A 23874-nucleotide genomic window follows, 5' to 3' on the forward strand; every position below is an offset into this window, starting at 1 on the left:
GTTACATGTATGTATCAAGGATTTTCCATGTCTCCCTTCTAAAATTTATAGCTATAATGCCTGAAAAATGTTCATATCCACAAACTACATTTGGGTATAACATACCTCCATTAGAAAACAAACAAGGAGGGCAACAAACCAGGGCTTTCAGTGCTAAAACCTAGACAGAACCAGGCAAACCAGGCTGGTTGGTTGCCCTCAATGTGGAGTAATACATAACCCCAAAGCATAATGACAAACTTACAGAAATTAAGAGCCCAATGTAACACAGTCTGCCTACAGGCTATCAGAAATAGAAGGTCTGTAACACTTGGACATAGAAAAACCCAAAATTGAATGTGTCTACTTGTTTCCCTTTGAGTATCTGTTATTTTATAGATAGAGCCTGAGACTCAGGCATTGAGAGTCTCCGTAGATCCTGCTTATACATCTCATGTTCCCTTTGGGCAAACTGCAAAGGGAAGGCAGCTAAGTGACATGGGGGGGTCCTGTAACTGCATAAATTCTTCCTAGCAGGCCCTCCAGTCAGTGGCCATAGCAGCAGATGCAGAGACAGAGATGTGCATAACAGTTTGTGCATCCCTGATGAGTTCTGTTCCTTCAAATGATGTGCCAAACCATTCCTAACGGCAGCCTTTTAAAAAAGGATAACAAGTTCTCCTAACATGGTATCAAATGAGCCAGATTAAAACGCTGTGTAATTATTTACAGGAGATGGTGGTATGTCAGCGCATTTGGCTGCAAAGACCATGTTTCCAAATAAACTTGGTAGAGAGCTCAGCCTGCTCTAAAACAGAGCAAAATATATGGCAGTGAAAGACAGAAGAGAGAAAGGCATTTAGGCGAATCATAATCAAATATCCACATTTCACTGGGCTATCTCACTGTCACTGTTTCTCCGGATGCACTTTTTTTAGAATATTTTGAACAAGAACTAGAGAATCAAAGAAAAAGAAAACAAAGCTTCTTGCCTTCACTGCTGCCTCCTGCAGAAAAAGGGACAGGGCACCACACGGTCCAGTCTGATAAAGGAAAGCCACATGGCCTCACTTGGTTACTGCCCCTATCCACACCCCTTACCGGCCTGCAATTTATTACCTTGATTAATCCTCCAAGCAACCCAGGAACACACACAGCATCACCCCTATTTTAAAGATAAGGAAACTGAGGTTCAGAGAGGTCTAGAAATGTGCCCATGGTCAAATATCTACTAATAAGTTTCAAATCCAGGTCTGTCTCCAAACAGCTTGGAGACAGGTTTTCATCTGTATGTTCTCAGCTCTGAGAGTCGGGATCTCTGATGGAACCTGGAGGTGCACGTGGGTAAATGGCAGAGACCCTGCCTTCCGGAAGTTCACAGCTGAGAGGGAATCCAGGAAACACTACACCAACAGTCAGTGCAATGGTGGGATGTGCTTAGTGTGTCCCATTTTTAATTTGTTAATCCTCCCACAATCCCATTGACACTGGTATCATTTCCCATGTTTTAAAGAGTCTGAGGCTTAGGGAAGTAACCAGCCCGAAGTCATAGAATTAGTTATGTCTTCTGACCCCAAAATGAAGATGCTGAACCATTAGACTATGTGCAAAAGACGACATGTTGCCGTGGACAACAGCCTGAGATGGGCACCACACTAGTAAGGTCCTTCGACTGCGTAACCGACAAGAAGAAATCAGTAAGGACTGGTGTTTCCAGAGTGTTTTTCTAAGACAGAGGTAGGAACTACAGCCAAATCTTAGAGACATGATGACAATCACACCAACCACAATGACAACCACAGCAAAGATGGAGGAGGGTGGAAGATGTTTAAGCTACCATTTATTCGGTATTAGTTCGTGCCAGCCCTTTCACATGATTTCATCTCATCCCCACAACGAGCCTCTGATATAGGTACTGCTATCAGCCTCCTTTTACAGAGGAGGAAATTGAGGTTCAGAGGTCATGTGGCTAGTACATGGTGGAGCTGGGACCCACACAAGGCAACGAAGACCAATTCTGAGGCCTGCACTCCTCATCATGATACCACACTGCCTCTCTGGTGACACAAGGTGAAAGGAACATGGGGGGGCTTCCCCAAGGGGGTTGGTAGGGTGAATAATGAGCTCACAAGTTGTACTTTATAGAGGAATATGTAAAGGTGAATTATGGAAGGTGGGGAGGGTCAGGCTTAGAAAAAGACTAAACACGAGATTTCTAAAAGCACTTGTGGTTTTCCAGCTCTGGGGTTCAGCAGTGGTATCCCTGGAGTCAAAGCAAGAAAGAGGGTGGGCATGTCTGGAAGTAGAAGGAGTCACTAAGGGACTGCTCCTTGTGGAGAGCTTTCAAGAAAGTAGGAGGTGGAGCTGAATCTGGAAGGACATTCAATGTCGTTCCAGACTCCATACCTGCTGCGGGCCAGTCAGGCCAGCCAAGAAGACATTCCCTTGCTGGAATTTGAATTCTGAGCAAAGAAGGAGGTACTGAACGTGGGTGGGATGTTCCCTGCGGAGATGGTCAAGAGGTTCCTACCAGAGTGGTCCTGTTGTTTCCTCAATCCTAGCAGTTCCAATTCTGTTTCTGTGACTTCCCTTCAATCCTGTTTCTGCAACTTCCTTCAATCCCATAAGTGACCTAAATCCCTTTCTTAAACCCTCCATTTTCTACAATTAGATGGAATGGATTTGTTTCCTTAAAACCAGGAGTGCAGAGGGTGATGTGTGTCAGTTACCTACCATCAAAATGATGCTGTGTAACAAGTCAACCAAGTGGCTTAAAACAATAAACATCTTTTAGTTCATTAGTCACTGGTCAGCTGGGCAGTTGTTCTGGTTTGAGTGGAGTCCAGCTGATTTTTGGCTGGGCTCTCCCTTATTTCTGGGGCCTCAGCCAGAACAAGCTGGAGAATCAGGTTTCAAAGCTACGGGGCAGAAGCAGGCCCCCAAATCACATGCAGAATTGTTCCCATGGAGAAACACATGCCTAGGCACAGATATCAGCTTGCCCCACTGATACTGCTGATGGCTGTCACAGAATGCTAAGAATGCTGTGACCCTGCCACAGCTGTCCTTGGAAGGAGGGTAGAGTTGCCATCTCCCTTGCCAGGATGGATCCATCTTGCTCCTTTATGCCATTAGAGATTCAAAATTGGGTTAAAAAATGAAGTTTTGAGACATGCCACAGAGTGAGTTAACCTTAAAGACATCATCTTAAGTGAAATAAGCCAGGCACAAATGGACAAATATTGTATGATTTCATGTACATGAAATATCCAGAATAAGCAAATACATAGAGACACAGTAGATTACAGGTTACCAGGGGCCATGGGAGAAGGGGAATGGGGGTTATTGCTATAAGGTTACAGTATTTCTGTATGGGTGATGAAAAAGTTTTGGTAATGGATGGTGATGATGGAGGCACAATATTGTGAGTATAATTAATATCACTGAATTTGACACATATACATATATTCATATATGAACTCCAGTTTGGGAAGATCTGAGTGGTCAAAGATGGGCCATATGCCTGCATATTAGCTGCAAGGGAAGCAGCAGAGGGCATAGGGGCATCTGGCATCAATCTGCGGGTGGTTTCTGCTTCCCTCCAACACACACACAGTAGGGAATTCCCCAAACATATGAAGCAAGTCTGAAGGTACTGGGAAGTCAAGAAGGAAAAATGCCCACAAGTACCTCCTTTCCTGTCTTTTCTAAATAATAACTGATTACTGAATTTCCCTTTCTCATATGGAAAATTCTTTACATGTCTCAGAATGAACAAAAAAGAGTTTAAGATGGTGATACTGCGACTGTGGACAAGATACTCACATTCATCCTTGGTAGACTCTGGGGATCACTACCCAGATATAGTTTATTTTTTCTTTTGGGGACCCAACTGTCCTCAAGTGGGCTGTCAGTAGTCCTGGGTCACTGAGAACAGCAAAGCTAGCTTGCCTTTCAGAGGAGCTATGAATCTCCCATAGCCTGTGACAAGTGTTTAGAGATCCCTGGACAAGGGACTCTGGGGACCATTTTTACTTTACCGATAAGTGAGATTTTAAAATGTGGCATCTTTGAGTATTGCTGCCATGGTCTATTAAACAAAGAGAAGCAATTCCCATGCCAGTATCATCCTATTAACCCACATCTGATCATAATGCTGTGGCCCAGGGCTGGCAGGATGGCCCAGACTGCAACTAAACATCTCCTGTTTCCATTTAAAGGAACATGGCTTTGCCTTGGTAGATGTAGAGACAAATCACTTGGCCTTGTAGGCAGAGCAAGAGTGGATGCATGGCTGGCTGTCATCCAATTTCAGTAAAGAATACTTGTCTTTCTCCTTCAGTACCCTCTTTCCCCAGTCTTTATGCAGCTTTGGCCCATGAGAGGGTGGCATATAAAAGGATTCACACCAGGACAGTGAAGGGCAGGGTAGTCCAGAGAAAAGAGTTTGAGTTGCTGAGCTGGAGCCACAGCCTAACGACCCACCAGCTGGATAGTCTGGGCAAGTTGTTTGGCCTGACACTCAGTTTGCTCATCTATAAAAAAGGGATTAAAGATACTATTCACATAATAATACAGTTAGTTGCCTTGGTGACTTCCTCACTGTTAAACGAGTATTAGTATTTATAACAACAAGTTCACAATTTCCAGTGGCCCTTAGTTTACCTAATGATAAGGAATGAATCAGGAAAACTGAAGTGATCAGTTAAAAAGAAATAAATGAAAGCTAAGGATACTAGCAACTTAACTAACGTTAGTCAACTTGTTCCTGTTTTCCAGAAGTTTGGGTATAATAGTTAAACAAAATATCCTTAATTAAAACTTTAAAACTGTGAAAAATGAAAAGTTATGGTCCTATAATACTTGGCTATTTGAGATGGGAAACTGTGGTTTACCTGTGGGTATGGTGAAGGGCTGCTTTTAATCTCCTCCTTTCTGCTTAGTTCCACATAAAACAGTTATTTTGCCTTTTTTTTTTTTTTTTTTACAAAGGAGATGGTGAATTCAACCCTTTGGGCCATCAGGGACATTATTTAGTAATGAGGATAAAAATATTAAATGTAAAATATTAAAATGTTAGGTCAAAGGCCTAACATCCAATTTCCTTAATACTGCCTGAGTCAACAATCTACTTCTAAGAATTTATGTCACAGAATAATAAAATGTGGCATATTCACACAATAGGCTATTATTCAGCAATAAAAAGGAATGAAGTTCTGACACATACTACAGGATGGATGAACCTTGAAAACATTATGCTGATATGAAATATGTCCAAGCATTCATGGGGCGTTGTCTTGGTGGGTGGAGACTCACACAGTAACTGAAAGAATACTGAATTCCCATCCTCGGAAGTCCTGCTACATTCTCTAGTAGAATGGCAAGTATCCCCTGAGTATAAGGGCAGTGTCTAGCGAAGGAAAACAAATGTTTATGCCAGGCCCTTGATATTGATGATTGTACTTATGAATTTTGTTCTTGTGAAACTGAAACTTAGCCTAGTATTATATATTGCCTGCGAGTTACCTCCTGAAAGCCTCCTTGTTTCTCAAACCTGGTTTCTCTCTAAGCCAAACTCAGCATAAATGTACTACCTTCCTGCAAGCATGAGATTTGACTCCCAGGGATGAGCCTCCCTGGCACTGAGGGATTATTAACAAGTGCAAACTAGCAATGCATCTGGAAAAAGGGGAAAATATTAAATATAAAGGGGGTTTTATGGCTAGGAGATTTCACAGTGAGTCAGGAGGGCATTCCAGAGGTTACGCTTATGCACATCTCAGCAGGTTCTCACTGACTGCCACAGTAAGCAGTGCCTCTAACAGCAGGGCTTTAGAGACATCTAGACACTATAAGCAGGACAGACAAGCTCAGGAATTCGGTACCCTGCCAATGGGCCTTGCTTTGGAATTTAAGACTCCCCAGCACAACAGAGTTAGACTCATTTATAGTTTCCCTACACATGGCTCCTCTGCCCCTTTTATCTGAACCTATAATTAGCAATATACTTATTAAATATATGTCCAAGAGACTTAAATCTTTGGTCTGTTCATGTGCCAGTTGAACCCTGAATCTCAGCAGAGCTGCAATACCTACTCTCCAGTTCACTGGACTCACCCAGGACAACTAACAAGGAGATAATGATGAACAACACCCGGAGATAATGATGAACAACACCCATCCCAAGGAACAGAGAGTGTCTGCAACTGCAAGCAAGACAGTTCCAGCCATCTGACCCATGAGATATAAGTCCCATCTCAGTTAGAATCAGAGTGGGCATCACTATCCCAAAATCCTCAAAATTGGGGAATGAATAATGGACTAAAATAGATTTAATATTATTCTATTATAGACTTATTATTATTCTAGCAATGGAAGAACTTTTATTATTGATATAACTGCCATGGCCACCAGAGGTTCTGAGGAGAGGGAGAGGGAAGAATTGGTGTAATATGGGGGCATTTTCAGGACACTGGAATTGTCGTGCATCGCAGTGCAATGATGAATACAGGTCATTATACATTTTGTCATTACCTACAAAATTGTGGGGGCAGAGTATAAACTATAATGTAAACTATAGCCTATGGTTAGTAGCAATGGTTCAATATGTGTTCATCAGTTGTAACAAATATACCACACTAATGAAAGATGTTGTTAATGTGGGAAAGTGTGGGACGGAGTAGGGGTGGGGCATATAGGAAGCCCCTGTATTTTTTGTGTAACATTTGTGTACTCTAAACCTTCTTAAAAAAATTTTTTTAATTAAAAAAAATTTTTTTAAATAAAAAACAAGAAAATAAATATGGTACACTAGGGGAAAATATTTTTAAAAAGAAAGCATCATGCTGAGTAAAAGGAGTCAATCAGCAAAGACCACATATTGTTGGTTCCGTTTATGAAGGTAGGTCAGTGGTTGCCTAGAACTGGGGACAGGGAGGCTGGGGGGAAATGAGGAATTACTGCTAACAGGTACAGAGTTTCTTTTTGGGGTGAACTATACATTTTAAATGGGTGAAGTCTATGGTATGGGAATTATCTCTCAGAAACCATTTAACAGATGGTATTAAACGCCAGGCAGTACTACAACTGCTTTTTCTAGATTGACTTAAGTTTCCTAAGAATCATGTGAAGTGGATCCCATTACAATCTGCAGATTGTAGATTAGGAGACTCAGGCACAGATGAGAAATAGGAGCCAGAGCAAGATTAGGTCACTTGCTTTTGGTTATCTAGCTAGTAAAGAGAAGATCAGGATTTGAATCTAAGCCATCAGACTTCAGAGCTCGTGTTCCTAACTGCTACCCATGTACACAATCATGCAGGCCCAACAGAATGCTGGAAACCACCTAAATGACCACCAGCTGGGCACTGCTTGAATCTTGTATACATTCCAGCACCTTCACCAAGTGAAGCTCATCTGTACATGCTACTCTGGAAAGACAAAAAAACAAGGACAAGGTAGAAAAATGCTGTGTCTTTTTTGCTCCCATTTATATTTTCATAAAAAGCTATGTAAGCAACTGTATATTAGCTTGAAATTTTTCTGTCAGTCTCCATGACAAATGATTCACCATGGTTTTCTCTGCAGTCAAGACATTTTACTGTTCTGCTCTATACCTTTTGGTAATGTTGGATCTAACTTACTTTTTAATCATGAGCACAGTAGGGTCCACCTGCTACAACTGCAGTTTTGAGGTCGCCTTGTCTCACCCAATATGCCAGACCAGGGCTTCATGCTCTTGCTCTCCTAGCCACCGTTTCATTTTGTCTGTTTCTCCCCTGACTAGCCCGTAAGCTTCCCGAGGATAGGAACCGTCCTTGTTTCTTGCTAAGCAGTGCCAGCCATAAGCAGGCCCTTCATATTTACTTGCAGTTAATAAGTGGATAATAAATTACAGTTTGTTATAAACTGAAATAAATAAATGAATTACAGTTCAATGATTTGACTTCCCTGACCAGCAATCGAGGGCCTGGGCAGTGATGGGCAGACAGGAGGCAGCTCTGCATCTGGGAATGGGCCATCACAAGTGGTTCCGAGCAGAGCTCCAAGAAAATGATTTATTCCTCCGATGAAACATACTGACTTTCATCCAGTCCCTAAGAATTTATGGAGCCCTGATTCTTTCCATTTCTAATGCTTTCCATTATCTTTCACTAATTAATGGAGGTATGTAAATTCATGCATCTAAAACTTTGCAAGCATAAACATTACTCACATAGTGATCTGGCACCTAACAGATCACGTTTACTCAGGTTCTACTGGTTTTAAATTATACATGTGATTAGACAAGATTCATTTAATTTTGTGTCTAACAGCTACAGCTTATTACAGTGGTTGCTCCCAGACATTCACAGCAACTCACAGGTGGTGAATCTGTACTATTAACAATGCAGGATACAATTAATGAAATAGACTTAACTGCTGGACATAATAGGGAGTCGGGGCATGATATAAAATATGCTTTAATGTGTTTGTAGGGAAAAAAAAACTAAGATTAACAAAGATACATTATCCAAGTGAAATTTCTAAAGTTGCTACCTTATAATCAATACACATTTTCTTCATAAGAATATTTATGGATTATAACAGCAGTATTTCACCAAAATACTATATAAAGAAAGAAGGGAATAATTAATTTTTTTATATCATGGTTTTCCAATAAACTATTTAGGAACTGTGGAGAACAATATAGAATTTTAAAAATATGAGTTTCCAAATTCTAAGAAGTTATAAAAATATATGTCTTCAGTAGTTGCAGCATTTAAATGTCCTTTCCCCCCCAACCTCTCATTATTTTCTTCATTTCACATTCTGATCATTTGACCAATTACCTGGTAATTGAACCCTTTTGGGATCACGATCTTTTTTCATTTCTCATTTAGTTGCAGAAAATAGGCCCATCAAGGAGGTGAAATGTTCCAATTCTAGGAAATGAGTGTTCAGAGCAAAAACAACAATGAAAGGGAAAGATGTAAAGATTCCAATCAGCTAAGCACAGGCGAGAAGGACGCTAGTTTTATCTACACCACATCGGATTGTCAGGGGAGTCAGCATGCCTCCAAAGCATCCAGGGCCGTTCCAAGTTCACCACCTCAGAAAACTCTCAAGGATGGGTGGAGGGTGGAAGGGGGCATCCAGAACTGGTCAGCTGAGAGAGCTATGCACAGTCTCTGAGCAGACAGTCCTGGGTCCTTGCCTAATGGCCTCTCAGCCATGGACTGCTACGAGGGTAAGAGTTTCCACCTGGGAGCAGAAAATAAAAAGCACTCTGATCATAAACCATTTTTCTTCCTTGGTTCCCCAGAGGTCCTTACCCTTCTGTTGCATCATGGGGTCCTTAAAGGACCTGATGATAGCTATCAACCTGTTCTCCACTCCACCCTGCAAAGCATTTGAGCAAATGCCTAGGTTTTGACCAGTTTTACAGAGCACACTAACCAGACAGGCCTGTTCATGGACTTTGCACCCCAGGTTAAGAAACCCTGCCCCTGGATGGCCCTCCTTTCGATGCTCCTTGCTCCACACTGAAGCCCTCATAACATTTTTCTTTTAAATCTGAGATTTTGTAGGAAAAGCCATATTGCTCTCAGATATTGCTATGATTTTGAAGCTTTGAGATCACTCTCTCTTCTCTCTAGCCAAACCTGTACCTTAACTATATCAACCACAGGGACCCTTAAGATCTGCCTATTGGTTTCTGCTTCCCTCCCTTTGGTCTTGATGTCCTATAAGAAATTAGGTTTTGCTCGGTCCTGATTGTTCATCACTTATATTTTCCCATTAAACTATATGTGTGTTTCCATTTGTTTAAGCCTTCTCAAATTATTCCTGGAATAAACAAACAAAGCAATGCACTCTCAATTTTTAATCCAAACACTGGAAACCAGAGAGTAAGAATATGGAAGTTGTGTCTTCTTTTTCCCCATGATCTAAAGGCAACTAGCACCTCTTGTTAAGGTCTGATCCTTTCTTTTCATTTAATATTCAAGTGTCTGTGTTTGTCTAGCTGCAATTAGGAAGACTTTTGGCATTTAATTAAAGGTTGAGTTTCTGTCACTGAGTTTATACTTTAGTCAACCACAATATTCACATGTTGGCTATGAAGAGGCACCTCCAGCTAGCCAAAGAACAAGGGCATGCGCATATGGACATAGGCTTACAACCTGGATCTATGGGATGATGAACTTGAATGGGGAAAAACTGCTTTCATCATGAAGTTAGGCAGAAAACCACAGAGGTATAAATGTTCCTGTGACTTGGTCACCAAACAAAATCCCAGGTATTTTTCATGGATAACTTGGAATCCTGTTTAAGCCCATCACCACTTTGAAATTATTGTAGTCATGAGCACTGCTGTTAGACCATTATATGTCAGTAAAGAAGCATGCATATTATTATACCAAGTAACTTAAAAATATTTAGATAACTGCACTTCAATATAATGGGTTTCCTTTGGAATCATATATACTTGTTTTATGCATTTAAAAACATTATTCTGCGATGTGGTCCAAAGGCTTCACCAACCTGCCACAGGGGTCCAGGGCATGAAACAGGCTAAGAAGTCCTGACACAGAACAAAGAGTTAACAGAGCCAACACCAAACGCAGTTCCTCTGCCAGATGCCACGTGGCAAAACCCTTGTCGTTCTAACCAAGCTGCTTCTGATCACACACCTAATCAGAAACAACTTTTGAAGTAATCCTCCAAGTTCCCTAATTAGTAATATTAGGTAAATTAGTTCAAACCACTTTCAATCAGCATCAGCAGAAGGGAGGTATTGTCACTGATTGCTTGGATGCTTTAATAGTGCTTATAATGGATGTGAAGTAGCACAGAAGCCAAGGGGCTCGGCTGATTGCTCCCAGGTTCTGCTCTGCATTCAGCTGCACACAACCTGCTGGAAAATATGGGCACTGACAGCCCCAGCCCATTTCAGGGCCTGGTGATATCTCAACTCAGGCATGTTATATTCTTGCACTCATAACTCTTTTATGTTTCTATATGTTAAAATATACAGTAAATTGTCTTAAATTTTGGCATTTCTTCAAGCTGGGAGTAGGCTTTAAAAAAATAAAAACACCCCTCAAGGCTAATTATACAGCTGAGGAATGAATGTGAATCAACTGAGTGTCTTCAATTCCTGGGGCTGCCAAAAGAAGGCACCACAAACTGGGTGGCTTAAAACAACACATTTATTGTCTCACAATTCTGGAGGCCAGAAGTCTAAAATCGAGGCATTGGCAGAGCTGTGCTCCCTCTGACATCTCTAGGAAAGAATCTGTTCCATGCCTCCCTCCTGGCTCCCGGAGGTAGCTGGCAATCTTTAAGCATCCCTTGGCTTTGGCAACATCTCTGCCTCTGTTTCCACATGTGCCTTCCCCAGTTTCTCTGTCTCAGTTTCCCTCTTCTTATAAGGATACCAGGCATATTGGATTAGGGAGTTTGGCCTCACCTTAACTAATCCCATTTGAAATGATACTATCTTCAAAGTAGGTCACATTCATGGGACCAGGAGTTAGGAATTGAACATGTCTTTTTAAGGGGCACAAGTCAATCCATAAAGTGAGCTTTTTACAAGTACAAATCATACCATACTGTAATATAGACAAAGGGTTTCAGTTCAATGAAACCTTTCTGAGTACCTACGATGTGGTAGGCAGTGCAGGAACTTATCCTTATATGGCAAGGACTGAGGCTGTGGTCAGTTGCACAAGAGAGATAATGTGGAAGGAAGGTGCTGGTCAATCCCTGGGAGATGTTCTCCTAGAACCTTAGAGGAAACTGGCTAGTGTTCACTCAATGCAAATGTTAAAGTTGATCCCAAGCCCAGGCATTCCATCTTGACTTAGAGCAATCAAATTGAAAGAAATACTTACCTCTGTATACAAGAAGCATGCCAGAGGATGCTCCCAGCTGCACGTTTAGATTTGCCCCAGTCACAAAGGGATTATCCCTCCTAGTTATCACTAGGAAAAAGGACTGGCCAGGTCTGAAATTCCTATCCATGGAATGCAATGCAGTTACTAAAAGCCTGACACAGATCTTCATGAACTGACACAAAAATATTTTCTAGACAGATGGAAGGGGAGAAAGTAAATTACAGAATAATGTGCACAGTATGATCACATTTATATTTTTGAAAAGGGTGCTTATATACATGCACGCTTTTAACAACAAGGACCCCAAGGGAAGGAAGTGTATGCGTGTGGATTTTCATAGTTTATTCTCTATATGGATTTTAAGTTTTTACAGAGAGAATGTATTCATATATTGCATGTATAATTTAAAAATACAATAAAAAAATAAAATAGATTCATTTCTACCCTGGTCTGAATCCTGCAAAAGAATAGAATGAAAAAAATATAAGAAATAGTTTCATGCATCCATGTATACATATTCCTTATTTCTAGGTCAAGCAGGGATTTCAGACTTGTCTTATTCACTGATGTGCCTAAGGAATCTACAATAGTACTTGGTACAAAGAAGACAATCAAAACAGATTTAGTAAATGACTGAATCAATGATTTAGTTCATTTATTCCAGAAACTTGTACTGGGTGCCTACCACATGTTAGGTACTTTGCTAAGGATCATGGGAAACACACAATGATTTGTTTGACCTACATTCAATGAATTCTTTTCATGTGCCCAACAGGGCTGAATACTAAACGAAAGCACACACAAACATACACCTCCATTGCCCTTTAGGAACTCAGAATTAAGCTTGGGGAAAGGCAAGTTTGTAGAAGTTGGAGGGGGGATGAGATAAGGCCCTTCCCTGGCCAGAGCCTTAATCCTGGCTTTGTTTTTTCAAAAGTATGCCTCTGAGGCTTTATCATAGTCTGTCTTGTACCAGAATTATGTCCTTGTGTTTGTGTCTGCCTAGCTGAAGAAAATGAATATAGACCCTTCTGGTGTGTGCCTATGACAGAAGAACAAATGGCTCTAATCATTGCCTAGTGTCCAATGCACCACCGCATTCCATCTCTGCTCACTGATTTTATTTCCCAACTCTATATTTTTATCATAGAATTAGAAACCTGCAAGTTGGGAAGGAGTCTTGATGGCCATTTAGTTATCTGCTACTCTTATCTGGACCTTGGCCCAGCCCTTCACATCTCATCTATGGTAAGGGATTACCAAACTAGATGACACAGAACTTTTCAGGTCTCACTTTGGGGCTTTTTTCGATGGAAAATCACAATTCCATTTATCAGTAATTCTACTTTATATTCCCTTAGTGTTGCCCCTTCTTAACCCCCACTTCAATGATTCATTTATTCCCCAGCTTCTTACAGCCATATCTGCAGGATCCCAGCCCTTCTCTACCTTGAAGTTGTGGCTTTTCTACCTAAGTGGATTATTCTGCAATCTATGGCAAGCGTCACCTTTGTGCACACACCCTTTTCTGCAATTTGTCAGAATCAGCTCTGAATTCAATTCCATTTCCATATTGAGTCACTTTGGTCCCATCAGAAATGGCCCCCAAAATTCAAATATAAGATGACTAGAACTGTTTTAACTTTGAAACTAAAATGTGGTTACTGTGCAATGGATGTGCAGAAGTTGACTTTCTTTAAATCAGAAAAAGGGAAAAAAACCCTCTCCTTCCAGTGATAAAAAGGTTTCTTCATCTGTAAACCCAAAGTTATCAATATTACAGATCCATACTCTTATCCAAAACCCTTTGGGGCAGATAGGTTTTAAAATTTGGAGTTTCTCCAACTTTTAGAATAATACAGTGCATAAAGTATACATTAACACCCTGAGCTGGGTCTGGCCAATACCCCATAATGGAACAAAATCTATTTCTCTAGGAAAACATACAAATATTCTCATTAAGTTGAATAATAAGGACCATAAATGTCAATTCAGGTCGGTTTTGCTGCCAACCATGTTAGCTTCAGTGTAAGAAAAAGCTCAGCTTTCAGAGCATCTTGAAGTTTGGAATGGCAGGTGAAGAACTCTGTGACCCAGATCAAAGTACCAGGTCTACTGCTTCTGAGCATTTTACACGAAGACCCTTCTTAAGCATTTGTATGTGGTTGTTTTCTTGAATATTTTGTTAAAGTTCTGTTTTGAAAGACCTGCTTAGCAGAGGTCTTCATGCCTTATTCAGGCTATTTTTTAAAAAAACAAAAAAATAAAAAATCTCTATACAATTAAGGCACTTCCCTCTGAAAACTGAGCATGATAAATCTCAGCTTCAAATGTTTTCTTACCAAACACCATTATCTTTCAAGTTGAAAGGAATTTTCACATACCACTTGCAAACACACAAAAAGTATGCCTAACACTTTCAATAACAAAAAATCAAAGGGTCCTGTGCACTTTAGTAGATGCTTCTCAAACTTTATTGTCTTTACAACTCATGTGGAGATCTTGCTAAATGCTGATTTGGACTCACTGGGTCTGAGTGGGCAGAGATCCTGCATTTCCAGCAAGCTCCTAGGTAACGTGGCTGCTCTGAGGACCACCCTTTAACCAGGGAGTCGGCAGTGGAAATTGCATGGGGACTGAAAACAGATGGCCTTGAGTTAAATCTGGTCCTCACCTTACAAAACTGAGTGACACTGGGAAAATACTTAACTGCTCTGAACCAGTTTATCCATCAGCTAAAATGAAAATAGTAACAGTACCTCTTTTCAAGGTTAAGACTAGATGAATTGACAGCTCCTAGCAGATAACAGAGCATGAAGTTCTTTCCATGTCCTCTACAGGCTGATTAATGGCCCTTCACAAATGTCCATGGCCCAATCCCTGGAACCTGTGGATACGTAACCTCACACAGCAAAAGGGAATCTGCAGATATGATGAAGTTAAGGGTCCTGAGATGGGAGATTATCCTGGATTATCTAATCACAAGTTTCCTTAAAAGAAGGCCACAGGAAAATCAGAGTAATAAAAAGAATATGTAAAGACAAAAGCATATGTCAGAGAGGAGAAGAGGTGCTACGTTGCTGGCTCTGACGATGACGGGCTGAGGAATATAAGTGGCTGCTGGAAGCTGAACTTCTGGAAGGAATGCAACCCTCCAGGCCAATTTTAGACTTCTGACTTTTAGAACCTAAGACAATAAATGTATTTTGTTTGATGCTGCTAAATTTGTGGTACACTGTTCCAGCAGCAATAGAAAATAAAAACACCATATCTATTGGAATAATGCTTAATGTGCACCCGCCTCACTTTATGTAACAGAAGAGTTCTTTAGACTGTACAGCAACAAGAACTAAATAATGTAATAAGATGACTAAGTGGAGGTCAATACATAAATAACTCTTCCAGGAGACTTTTTGTTTGCTTTTTATTTTTTTGCTTTGTTTTGTTTTGTTTTTTAGGAGGTACCAAGGATTGAACCCAGGATCTCATACATGGCAAGCAGGCACTCAACCACTGATCTATACCCACTTCCCAAGAAGACTTATCAAGGGAAGAATTTGTCCCATATTATCTGTTTTGTTTGGTTATGGCAATTTTTAACAGGGATGAACGTGTGTTAATAACACAAAGAGTTCTAAAGGCCAGTGGAATCTCTTGCACTCTAATTATATCATCACACTCCAGTTCGTCAGCTTCACATGTAATTGCTGAAATATAACAAGGCTCCTGGGGACAGTATCAGTGGGTCGATGCTTCATTGTCAGTAGATCTGGGCTTGGGAGTGAAGGACTGAAAATCAATGGTCCCATTAGCTGTATAAATCTTCATTTGCAATTTATAATGTGGCTTATCCCATAGAGGAGCTTTTTAAATAAGAGAATACCAAGATAACCAAAAAGGTGTCAGCCAAATGAAATATGCATTTCAAAACTAAATGGACTTTGTCCACAACAAAGAAGCTTGCATTTCTCAGGCTTTTTCCTTTGGGCCTTGCCATCAGTGGACTCCTGCCCCTTACTGTCCAAATTTTTTGCTCTTCCCCTATCAGACTCTAAGCTCCATGGAAGAATCTGGTCTCTCGGTTCCACGATCATATCCACAGAACCTAGCTCTGCAAATGATACTTAGTTTGGACATGTATTTGTGGATGAGCAATATTTATCATGGAAAGGCTTACTATTACTTTCATTTTAAAAAGCATTACTCTTAAATTTCTTTTTGTCCATTTTGAACTTAAATCTACTTGGCCAAAGATATTATTTATGTTGGAAAGAGTATGTTTTCTGATGTGATTTGCCTACGAATAATATGCATTTGATAATTAACAATGTCCTAAGCAGTCAAAGCAAATAATTACTTTTCTAGTGTCAGCCCCTGCATATGAGCTAAATGAGAAAAAAACATATATTGCATATTAACAAATGGTAACTAATTTAAAACATTCTGTTTAACCTCAGACCACAATATTCAAAACAGTTCCAAGATTCTTTCAAATGGCTTGGTTGAACTCCCACAAAATAGTTCAAACCTTTAGAACAGAGATGAATTCTGTTTGCAGAGAAAATATTTTAAAAATAAAACAGATATTCAAAAGTTTGCCAGGTCACTTTAAGGAAGACTTTGGACCAAGAGGTGGGGTCCAAATTTATTTATGCTCGGTATATTTTACTTAACAATGTAATCACATAGAAAGCGTTTATTTTAAGTCTTGGTATGAAATATGATAGAATATATTAACATAATTTAGATTAAGTCGGAAAACATCTATGAGAACATGTTCCATAATTCTAGAGAGTCCCACAACATTCTGTTTTTACAGAAAAGAAACCACTGGGCAGAAAAATGTTAAACTCTAAATGTTATTTTCAAGTGTCCAATAAAAGCAGCAGTTTGCTCACTGTGCAGTGCCGAGTGAGAGCTCCAGCTGGTGATGCCACAGCACGTGCTGGGCCAGGGACTCCAAAGAAACCGCCTAACTACACAACAGACCATTTGGAAGCAGTGTTAGTCTGGTTAACCAGCAGATCATTGGTCACGTCAGTACGGTACAACCTTGGCACTTAGGAACCTTTGAGGAAGAGTCAACAAGAGTAGCCAAGTCTGGCAAGCAGCTAATACTTCATCTTTCTACAAAACAAACATTAGCATCATCCATGTGAGCTCGTATTTGTATCAAGCTGCTGAAAGGCTCTCCACCTGTACAGAGGTATGGCGTTGTCTGCCCCTGTGCTAGGTAGCCCCAGACTGCTGGGGTTTCCAATTCTTGCTGCCTCAGTAGACTCCTGGCTTAGAGTTCTCATACAGACTCTACTTAGGTGGTAGCTCCTAGCAGCTCTAGGTTTATATTCATCTTACAGAAACCACAAGAGAAAGAAAGTCTCCTGCTCTTGGTGTCCCAACCAACATCCCAAAGCAACACTTACAGCTCCCCTAGAAGGTAAGATGTTCACCCAGGACATCAGGCACAGATGTGGGGCGAGAAACCCAGCCTCCTGAGTACCAGTTCAGGTCTCTGCCCACTGTCTTGTCTTCCCTCCTCCCCACCCCACCACCCTTGTACAGACTCAATACCTAGTTCAATTGTGTCCCCCAAAAACACATGTTCAAGTCCTAATCCCCATCCCTTATTGGAAATAGGAGCTTTGAAGATGGTATTAGTAAAGATGAGGCCAATCTGCATTAGAGTGGGCCCTGATCCAACAGAACTGGTGTCTTCATGAAGGGGAGAAGAGACACTGATAGATGCTGGGGGGATGGCCATGCGATGATGGAAGCAGAGATCAAAGCCCAAGGAAGGCTGACAACCCAGAAGAAGCCAGAAGAGGCAAGGAAGGATTGTCCCCTACAGATTACAGACTTCTGGCCTCCAGAACCCTGAGGTGATACATTTATGTTGCTTAAGCCACTGGGTTTGTGGAACTTTGTTAAGGAAGCCACCTCGGTAGGCTGTTTCACCAAACATGAATCACTGAGTCCCACCTGCTGGGAGTCTATGCCACCAGCACATCCACATTCATGAGTGTGTGGGATATGACCACAAAGTAAAGGAGGGAAGGTCTGAGGGTTCTCTCTGCTGATTATACTCCCTGAGCTTTAGGTAAGTGATTCTGGCTACCCTTTGTCCATTCTTACATCTTCCTTCTGGCTTCTGTTCTGGACAGTTAGGCTGCCACACAGGGGAGCCTTGATGGAGAGGTACTGATGTACCTGGGTTTACTGCACAGTACTTCAGCATCTAGATGAGCCAAAAATAATAGCAGGCCTCAGAGTCTTGATTTATGAGCTAAAGTTAGCCAAGAGCAAAAGGCCACAGCCCCTACAGTGTTCTCAGAAATAGTCTTGAGGTCATCTCTGCTCTACTAAGCAGAGTGGAGGGGCACAAGTAAGGTCACAGGTGGCTAGGAGAGCCTGCTCTAGCTCCCTGATGGTAAGAGCAGTTTCCTCTTGTTTCTACTTGCTTCCTGGGCTTTCTCCTTGCCTGAAAGAGAAGGATAAGAGAGGAAGAGTTTAAGAAAAGGGAGGAGGGGAGAGTTCTAGAAGGCTTCTGCTCTTTTTAGCTTCCTAGCATCTCACTTTTCTTTAGGGAAACCACCTTATTCTTCAGACCGTGTGGTAGCAGTGGAGAGGACTCTACCCCCTGGCTTTAGGGGAGTTGTAAGTGTTGCTTTGGGATGTTGACTGGGATACCAAGAGCAGGAGACTTTCTTTCTCTTGTGGTTTCTGTAAGATGAATATAAACCTAGAGCTGCTAGGAGCTACCACCTAAAGAGAGTCTGTATGAGAACAAAGTCAGCCTAGAGGAAAGCAGAGCTGCAGGATAGAGACTAAGTCCTGACAACAGCCTCTGAGCCCTTGGATCCAGCAATACCTGAAGCTCAGATCTGTCCCTGAACTTTACAGTCCTCCTGAAGCAACACATACAATTTCATAAATAAACAAATAGATAATTCAGTTTAAGCTGGATTTTTGTCACTTGGAACTGAAAAAGTGCCAAAGAATACAGGAGAAATAAAAGTGAAAGAGGAGGAGAAACGAGGGGAGAAGATTACATCTATGGATATGGTATCTGGAAGCAGTTCAAGTTTGTCCCCTGGAAATGAAGAAAGGTGACACGTGGGAATCTGTTCCGTTTTTCACATTAAGTTCAGATCATCAGAACTGTAGTTCTGCCTAATTACTGTGATTAATCTCACCAAATTCTAAATATAAAGTACGCATTTTCTAATGTTCAATGATACTGCAACAGTCATGAAGAGAAGGAATGAGCCATTACCAGATAAAGACTTTTTTTAAGCACAATCATGTTCTTCTGCCCAAATGCAGTCATGACTGGTTGAAGGAGAAAAAGTCACAAGCAGCAACCAAAGTCTTACCTGGCATGGCATGGATGAGGTCACCGCACAGAACGAAGAACTTGGGCTTGGGGCTCAGCTTGTTGATGGCTAGAACGGCTTGTTCAGTTAGACGGATCTCCTGGCCCCACTCGTCGCCACCTTTGTCACAGTCCCCAATGGACCAGGCCTTCATCAGTCCAAACTGTGGGTCTGCACCTTGGATGAAATAGAATGGACCCTTCCATTCCCTTTCCTTTTCTTTAAAGAGAAAAAAAAAGAAGAGGGTGAGAAATGTTATAAAATCTTCTAAGAAAAACATCCAGGTTACCATGTGAGTGAATACAATATTTTTCTGAAATTAAGTAGGTCATTTTAATAAGCTGATGCTCAAACATACCATTTTCCTGTCATAGTCTAGAGAGTTTTGATTTATACTAATTATATCTGGGACCTGGTGATTCCCAAAGGCCAGGGAAAACACGTGGGTAGCTACAGCCATGCAGCCAAGCTGTTGTTTAAAAATTAAGCGGCCAAAATGGAGCACAGACCAACAACAGAATGCTGTATATAGGATATTAATGTTCAATAATAGCTTTTTAATTAGAATTAAAAATACCAAAAAATTAAATGCTGTCAAAAGAATTATATTTAAATTATTAGGTGATATGCTTTTAAATGTTTTATGCCAGGCTTAATGGCACAAATTTGCAGTGTTTAGGAAATGTGAAAGAATTTTAATTATAAATCTTAGAGCTTGGAAGCTCTGGCTATCTGGTGGGAAATGCAGTGCCAAAAATGAAATCTTGAAATGAATTAGTCAACATCGGGGGGGGGGGGGTAATATCTATGCTAACATTTCAAAGGTAACGTGCTGTAGGCATAAGGGAGGTATGAGGCTCTGGGAATGCAGGAGGGGGTGTTCTCATGCTTGGAAATGGCTCTGGGCCACCTGAATGGAAATCACCTGGCTTGCTCTTCCGATTGGTTGGGCTTGGCCAATGCTTTGCAGGACACCTGTATCCCAAAAAGAACTGCAACCACGTACTTGCTTTTGCAGAGTTGGTATGGCCATTGCTGGGTTTCAAACTTTTTTTGGCCACAGAAAATTTTCTTCAAACAAAATCTGACATGGCAGACCAATGTGGAAAACATGAAAAACAGAGCTGCTCCAGGAAAGAAGCATCTGGACCCTTCCCTGCCCGAGTGTGGTCTGGGAAACAAGCACAGAATGAAGACCCCCAGATCTTTGGCCCCTTCATTTGTCCTGAGGTCACCGAGCCCAGGGAAGTGACAGGACTTGCCTAATGGCCCACCAGCAACTTGCAGCAGGGACAAAACTGTCCCACAATCTTGAGAACATTGTTTCTTTTTAATACATTAAAGTATCGTGCATGTCCACTGAATAAATGGCATTTTGGGGGAAGTCATGAAAATATTATACTTTCCAAAAAAGCTCCGGGAATCATTTCATGTCTGTGTTTCGTTCACTCAGTCATTTAATAAATTCAGTCGATCCTCACTGTTCTGATTCTGTGTTTGCAAATTCACTTACTTGCTAAAATTTATTTGTAACCATAAAATCAATGCTCACTGCACTTTTGTGGTCATTTGCGGACATGAAGAGAGCAGCGAAAAATTTGAGTGACCAATGTGCATGTTCACAGCTACCTTCTCTATTCAGCTCCGATACAGTAAACACATGTCCTTTTTTGCCATATAGTTAGTATCTAGCTTTTCTTATTTTTATGCCTTTTGTTGGTGACTTTGTTGTTTAAAATGGTCCCAAGTGCAGAGCTGCAGTGCTGTCTGGTGTTCCTAAGCACAAGAAGACTGTGCTATGCCTTATGGAGAAAATGTGTGATAGATAAACATTGTTCAGCCTAGAGTCAAAGTGCAGTTAGCTGTGAGTTCAGTGTTAATGAATCAACAATATATATTAATTAAAGTGTCTTTAAACAGAAACACAGATAAAACAAGGTTATGCATTATTTACAAACACATTTTGACCAGATGCTCGTAGTACCTAACCCTGTATTTCCCCCACAGCAATGGCTCCATCTTCATTAATTCAGTGTTCAGGGCAACTTTACTGAACATAATTACCATGAATAACAAGAATCAGCAATATGCTCTGAGAACCTAATATTTTCCAGGTACCATGCAATGTGCTGGTGATACATAGGTACCCAGACAGATGGGGTCCCTGCTTTCCTGGATTATAGTGATCATCAGGGAGAGAGAAAACAAACAAATAAATAAATAAGGAATAGAGTCAGAGAGTTCTAAGGGCTAAGCAGTTGATTAGGAGTGAAGCAAAGGTTCATTTAGATTAGAAGCATAGGGAGGGCCTTTCTAAGGTGGTGACATTTATACTGAGATCTAAATGACAAGGAGGAATAGTCATAACCTTTTAAATTCCATGGTCACCATCCCACCAGTCATACCTGGATTGCTAGCACTTAGAGTAGACCTCTGAATTTATAACATCCTTTCCTTCTTAACTATTTTTTTCAGAATTAAATGAGCAAACAAAAATACCTTTACACCATATATAAAATTTACATGTGTGTTAATTCACCACTTCTTGATCTACAGCATAGAATATAAGGCTGTTCAGTCCAATCACAACCAACATGAATTCAATCTGAATGAGATGTGCACAGCAAGCCAGGACCAGTAGTAGTTTAACTTACATTAACTGAGTCCTTACTATGTGTGGGAAGAGATCCTCCAATGATCACATCCTTTTGCTATCCTCTCCCTGTGAGTGTGGGCCAGACCTACTGTCTTGCTGCCAACAAACAGAATACAAGAAGAGTGATGAGATGTCCCTTTGGACACCAGGCTAGAAAAACACTGTGACTTTTGTCTTTCTTGCTCTCTCTCACTCCCTTTCTCTTGGACTGTTAGCTCTGGGGAAACAGGCTGACCTGTTTGGAGAAGCAATATACAGAGGAGCATGTGGCAAGGAACAGAGGGCTAGCTACAGACAGTGAGGAACTGAGGCCTGCTAACCATGCAAGTGAACCTAGAAACAGACCCTCCCTAGTCAAGCCTTCCAATGAGACAACAGCCCCAGCAGACACCTTGATGGAAGCCTTGTGAGCCTGAAGCAGGAGAAACTAGCTAAGCCACACACAGACACCTGAACCCATAGAAACTGCAAGATTATACATGTTTGCTATTTCAGCTTTTGAGTTTTGGAGTAACTTGTTACCCAGAGAAAGACACTGAATAAACTATGAATCAGGCATGAGAGATAAAGGGTCAGAAAAAGATTAGGAAGACTTCTTTGAGAGTTGAAGGTGGATTGTCATGAAAAACTGAGATTCTGCATTATGTTTTAAAGTTAATTGTCAGCATCATATATTTATTTTACTTGAATAATAAGCTTTTAACACTGATGAACGTTTTTAGCTATGTTCCCATTTCTGAGGCAGTTTGCAGAGCCATTTAAACTGAATACATTAGTCTGAACCACACTGATTGTCACCCCAAGGTTAGAGCATAAATTGACTTTCTACAAGAGTTTATAAACAGTTTTCTACAGCAAATGTTTTAACAAATATAGTTTCCTATAACAAAGAGCCTCAAAAAGTCAATAGTCCTGGAGCTATTAAAATAAATCTTTCATTTGTACTTGTTTACTTAGTGAAAACTTACACAGAATCTCAATTTTATGAACCAGGTACTAAATAAATAGATTTGACCTAAAATGAGTGACAGCTCATACATCAATATTCAATCTTCTTTATCTCTCTGATAAAGGCTATTTATTGAATCAGTGCTCTGTGTTCTCAAAAGCACCTGGATCCTTTCAAGTTTCTGTTACAGAAGCTTATGGCTTTTGGTCTCATCTTAATTTTAATTAAGGCTGAATTAAAGATGTTAGGGGGCTTAGAATGTTTAGTTCTAAAAGAAGGAGAGTTTCCATAAATTTATACAACCCCTATCTCCCATAAAAGCTGTTTTTTACGTTATGAAAGTGAATTCCAGACAACAGATCTTACAGTGATGAAAGGCAAAATGTCAAAAAGAAAATTTTTAAAAATATTTTTTCATTATCTTTATCCCAAATTTTAATTTTTTAATTTTTAATTTTTTGTATTTTATTTCTTATTTTTAAAACTATCATTATTATTTCATTTTCTTATTAATTGTATTTGAACAATTTATTGGCTTCATTTTTTAAGAAGTTTTGGATCACAGAAGTGTTACAACTGTGGCAGGGGAGGCTCATTGGTGCAGGGTGTCAGTGATGGGGATACATGGGAAGAAACTCACCTGAGAATACATGTAAGGCATATAAATGTGTTCAAATGTTCATGGGGCATTGTCACAGTGGGTGGAGATTCATACAATAACCAAAGGAATATCAAATTTCCATCCTGGGGAGCTCTGCAACATTTTTCAATGGATCAGCAAGAATCCCCTAAGTATAGGGGCAATGACTAGTGAAGGAGGATGGTCCATTGACAGGCCCTTGATATTGATGACTGTGTGCATGAACCTTTACTCTTGAAATGGAAACTCAGTCTAGTAGTTTAAGGTGTCTAAGAGTTGCCTCCTGGGAGCCTCCTTCTTGCTCAAATGTGGCCTCTCTCTAACCAAACTCAGCATATTAATACATTACCTACCCCACAGCACGGGCAGGAATCTTGGGGATGAGCCTCCCTGGCACC

The 23874-nt window shown here is 40.6% G+C and overlaps 1 protein-coding gene across 2 annotated transcripts in view; it reads right to left on the reverse strand.

Moving 5' to 3' along the window:
- The window catches only part of CPPED1 (calcineurin like phosphoesterase domain containing 1), a 112885-nt gene that overhangs the window by 72751 nt on the left and 16260 nt on the right, over positions 1-23874 (reverse strand). For both annotated transcript variants that reach the window (XM_004466618.4, XM_004466617.4), the window contains exon 2: positions 19232-19450. In XM_004466618.4, the coding sequence (XP_004466675.1) occupies positions 19232-19450 (219 nt within the window). The remainder of the gene's footprint in view (positions 1-19231; positions 19451-23874) is intronic.

This window comes from Dasypus novemcinctus, chromosome 23 (genome assembly GCF_030445035.2).
Source record: "Dasypus novemcinctus isolate mDasNov1 chromosome 23, mDasNov1.1.hap2, whole genome shotgun sequence".
Classification (NCBI taxonomy): Eukaryota; Metazoa; Chordata; class Mammalia; order Cingulata; family Dasypodidae; genus Dasypus; species Dasypus novemcinctus.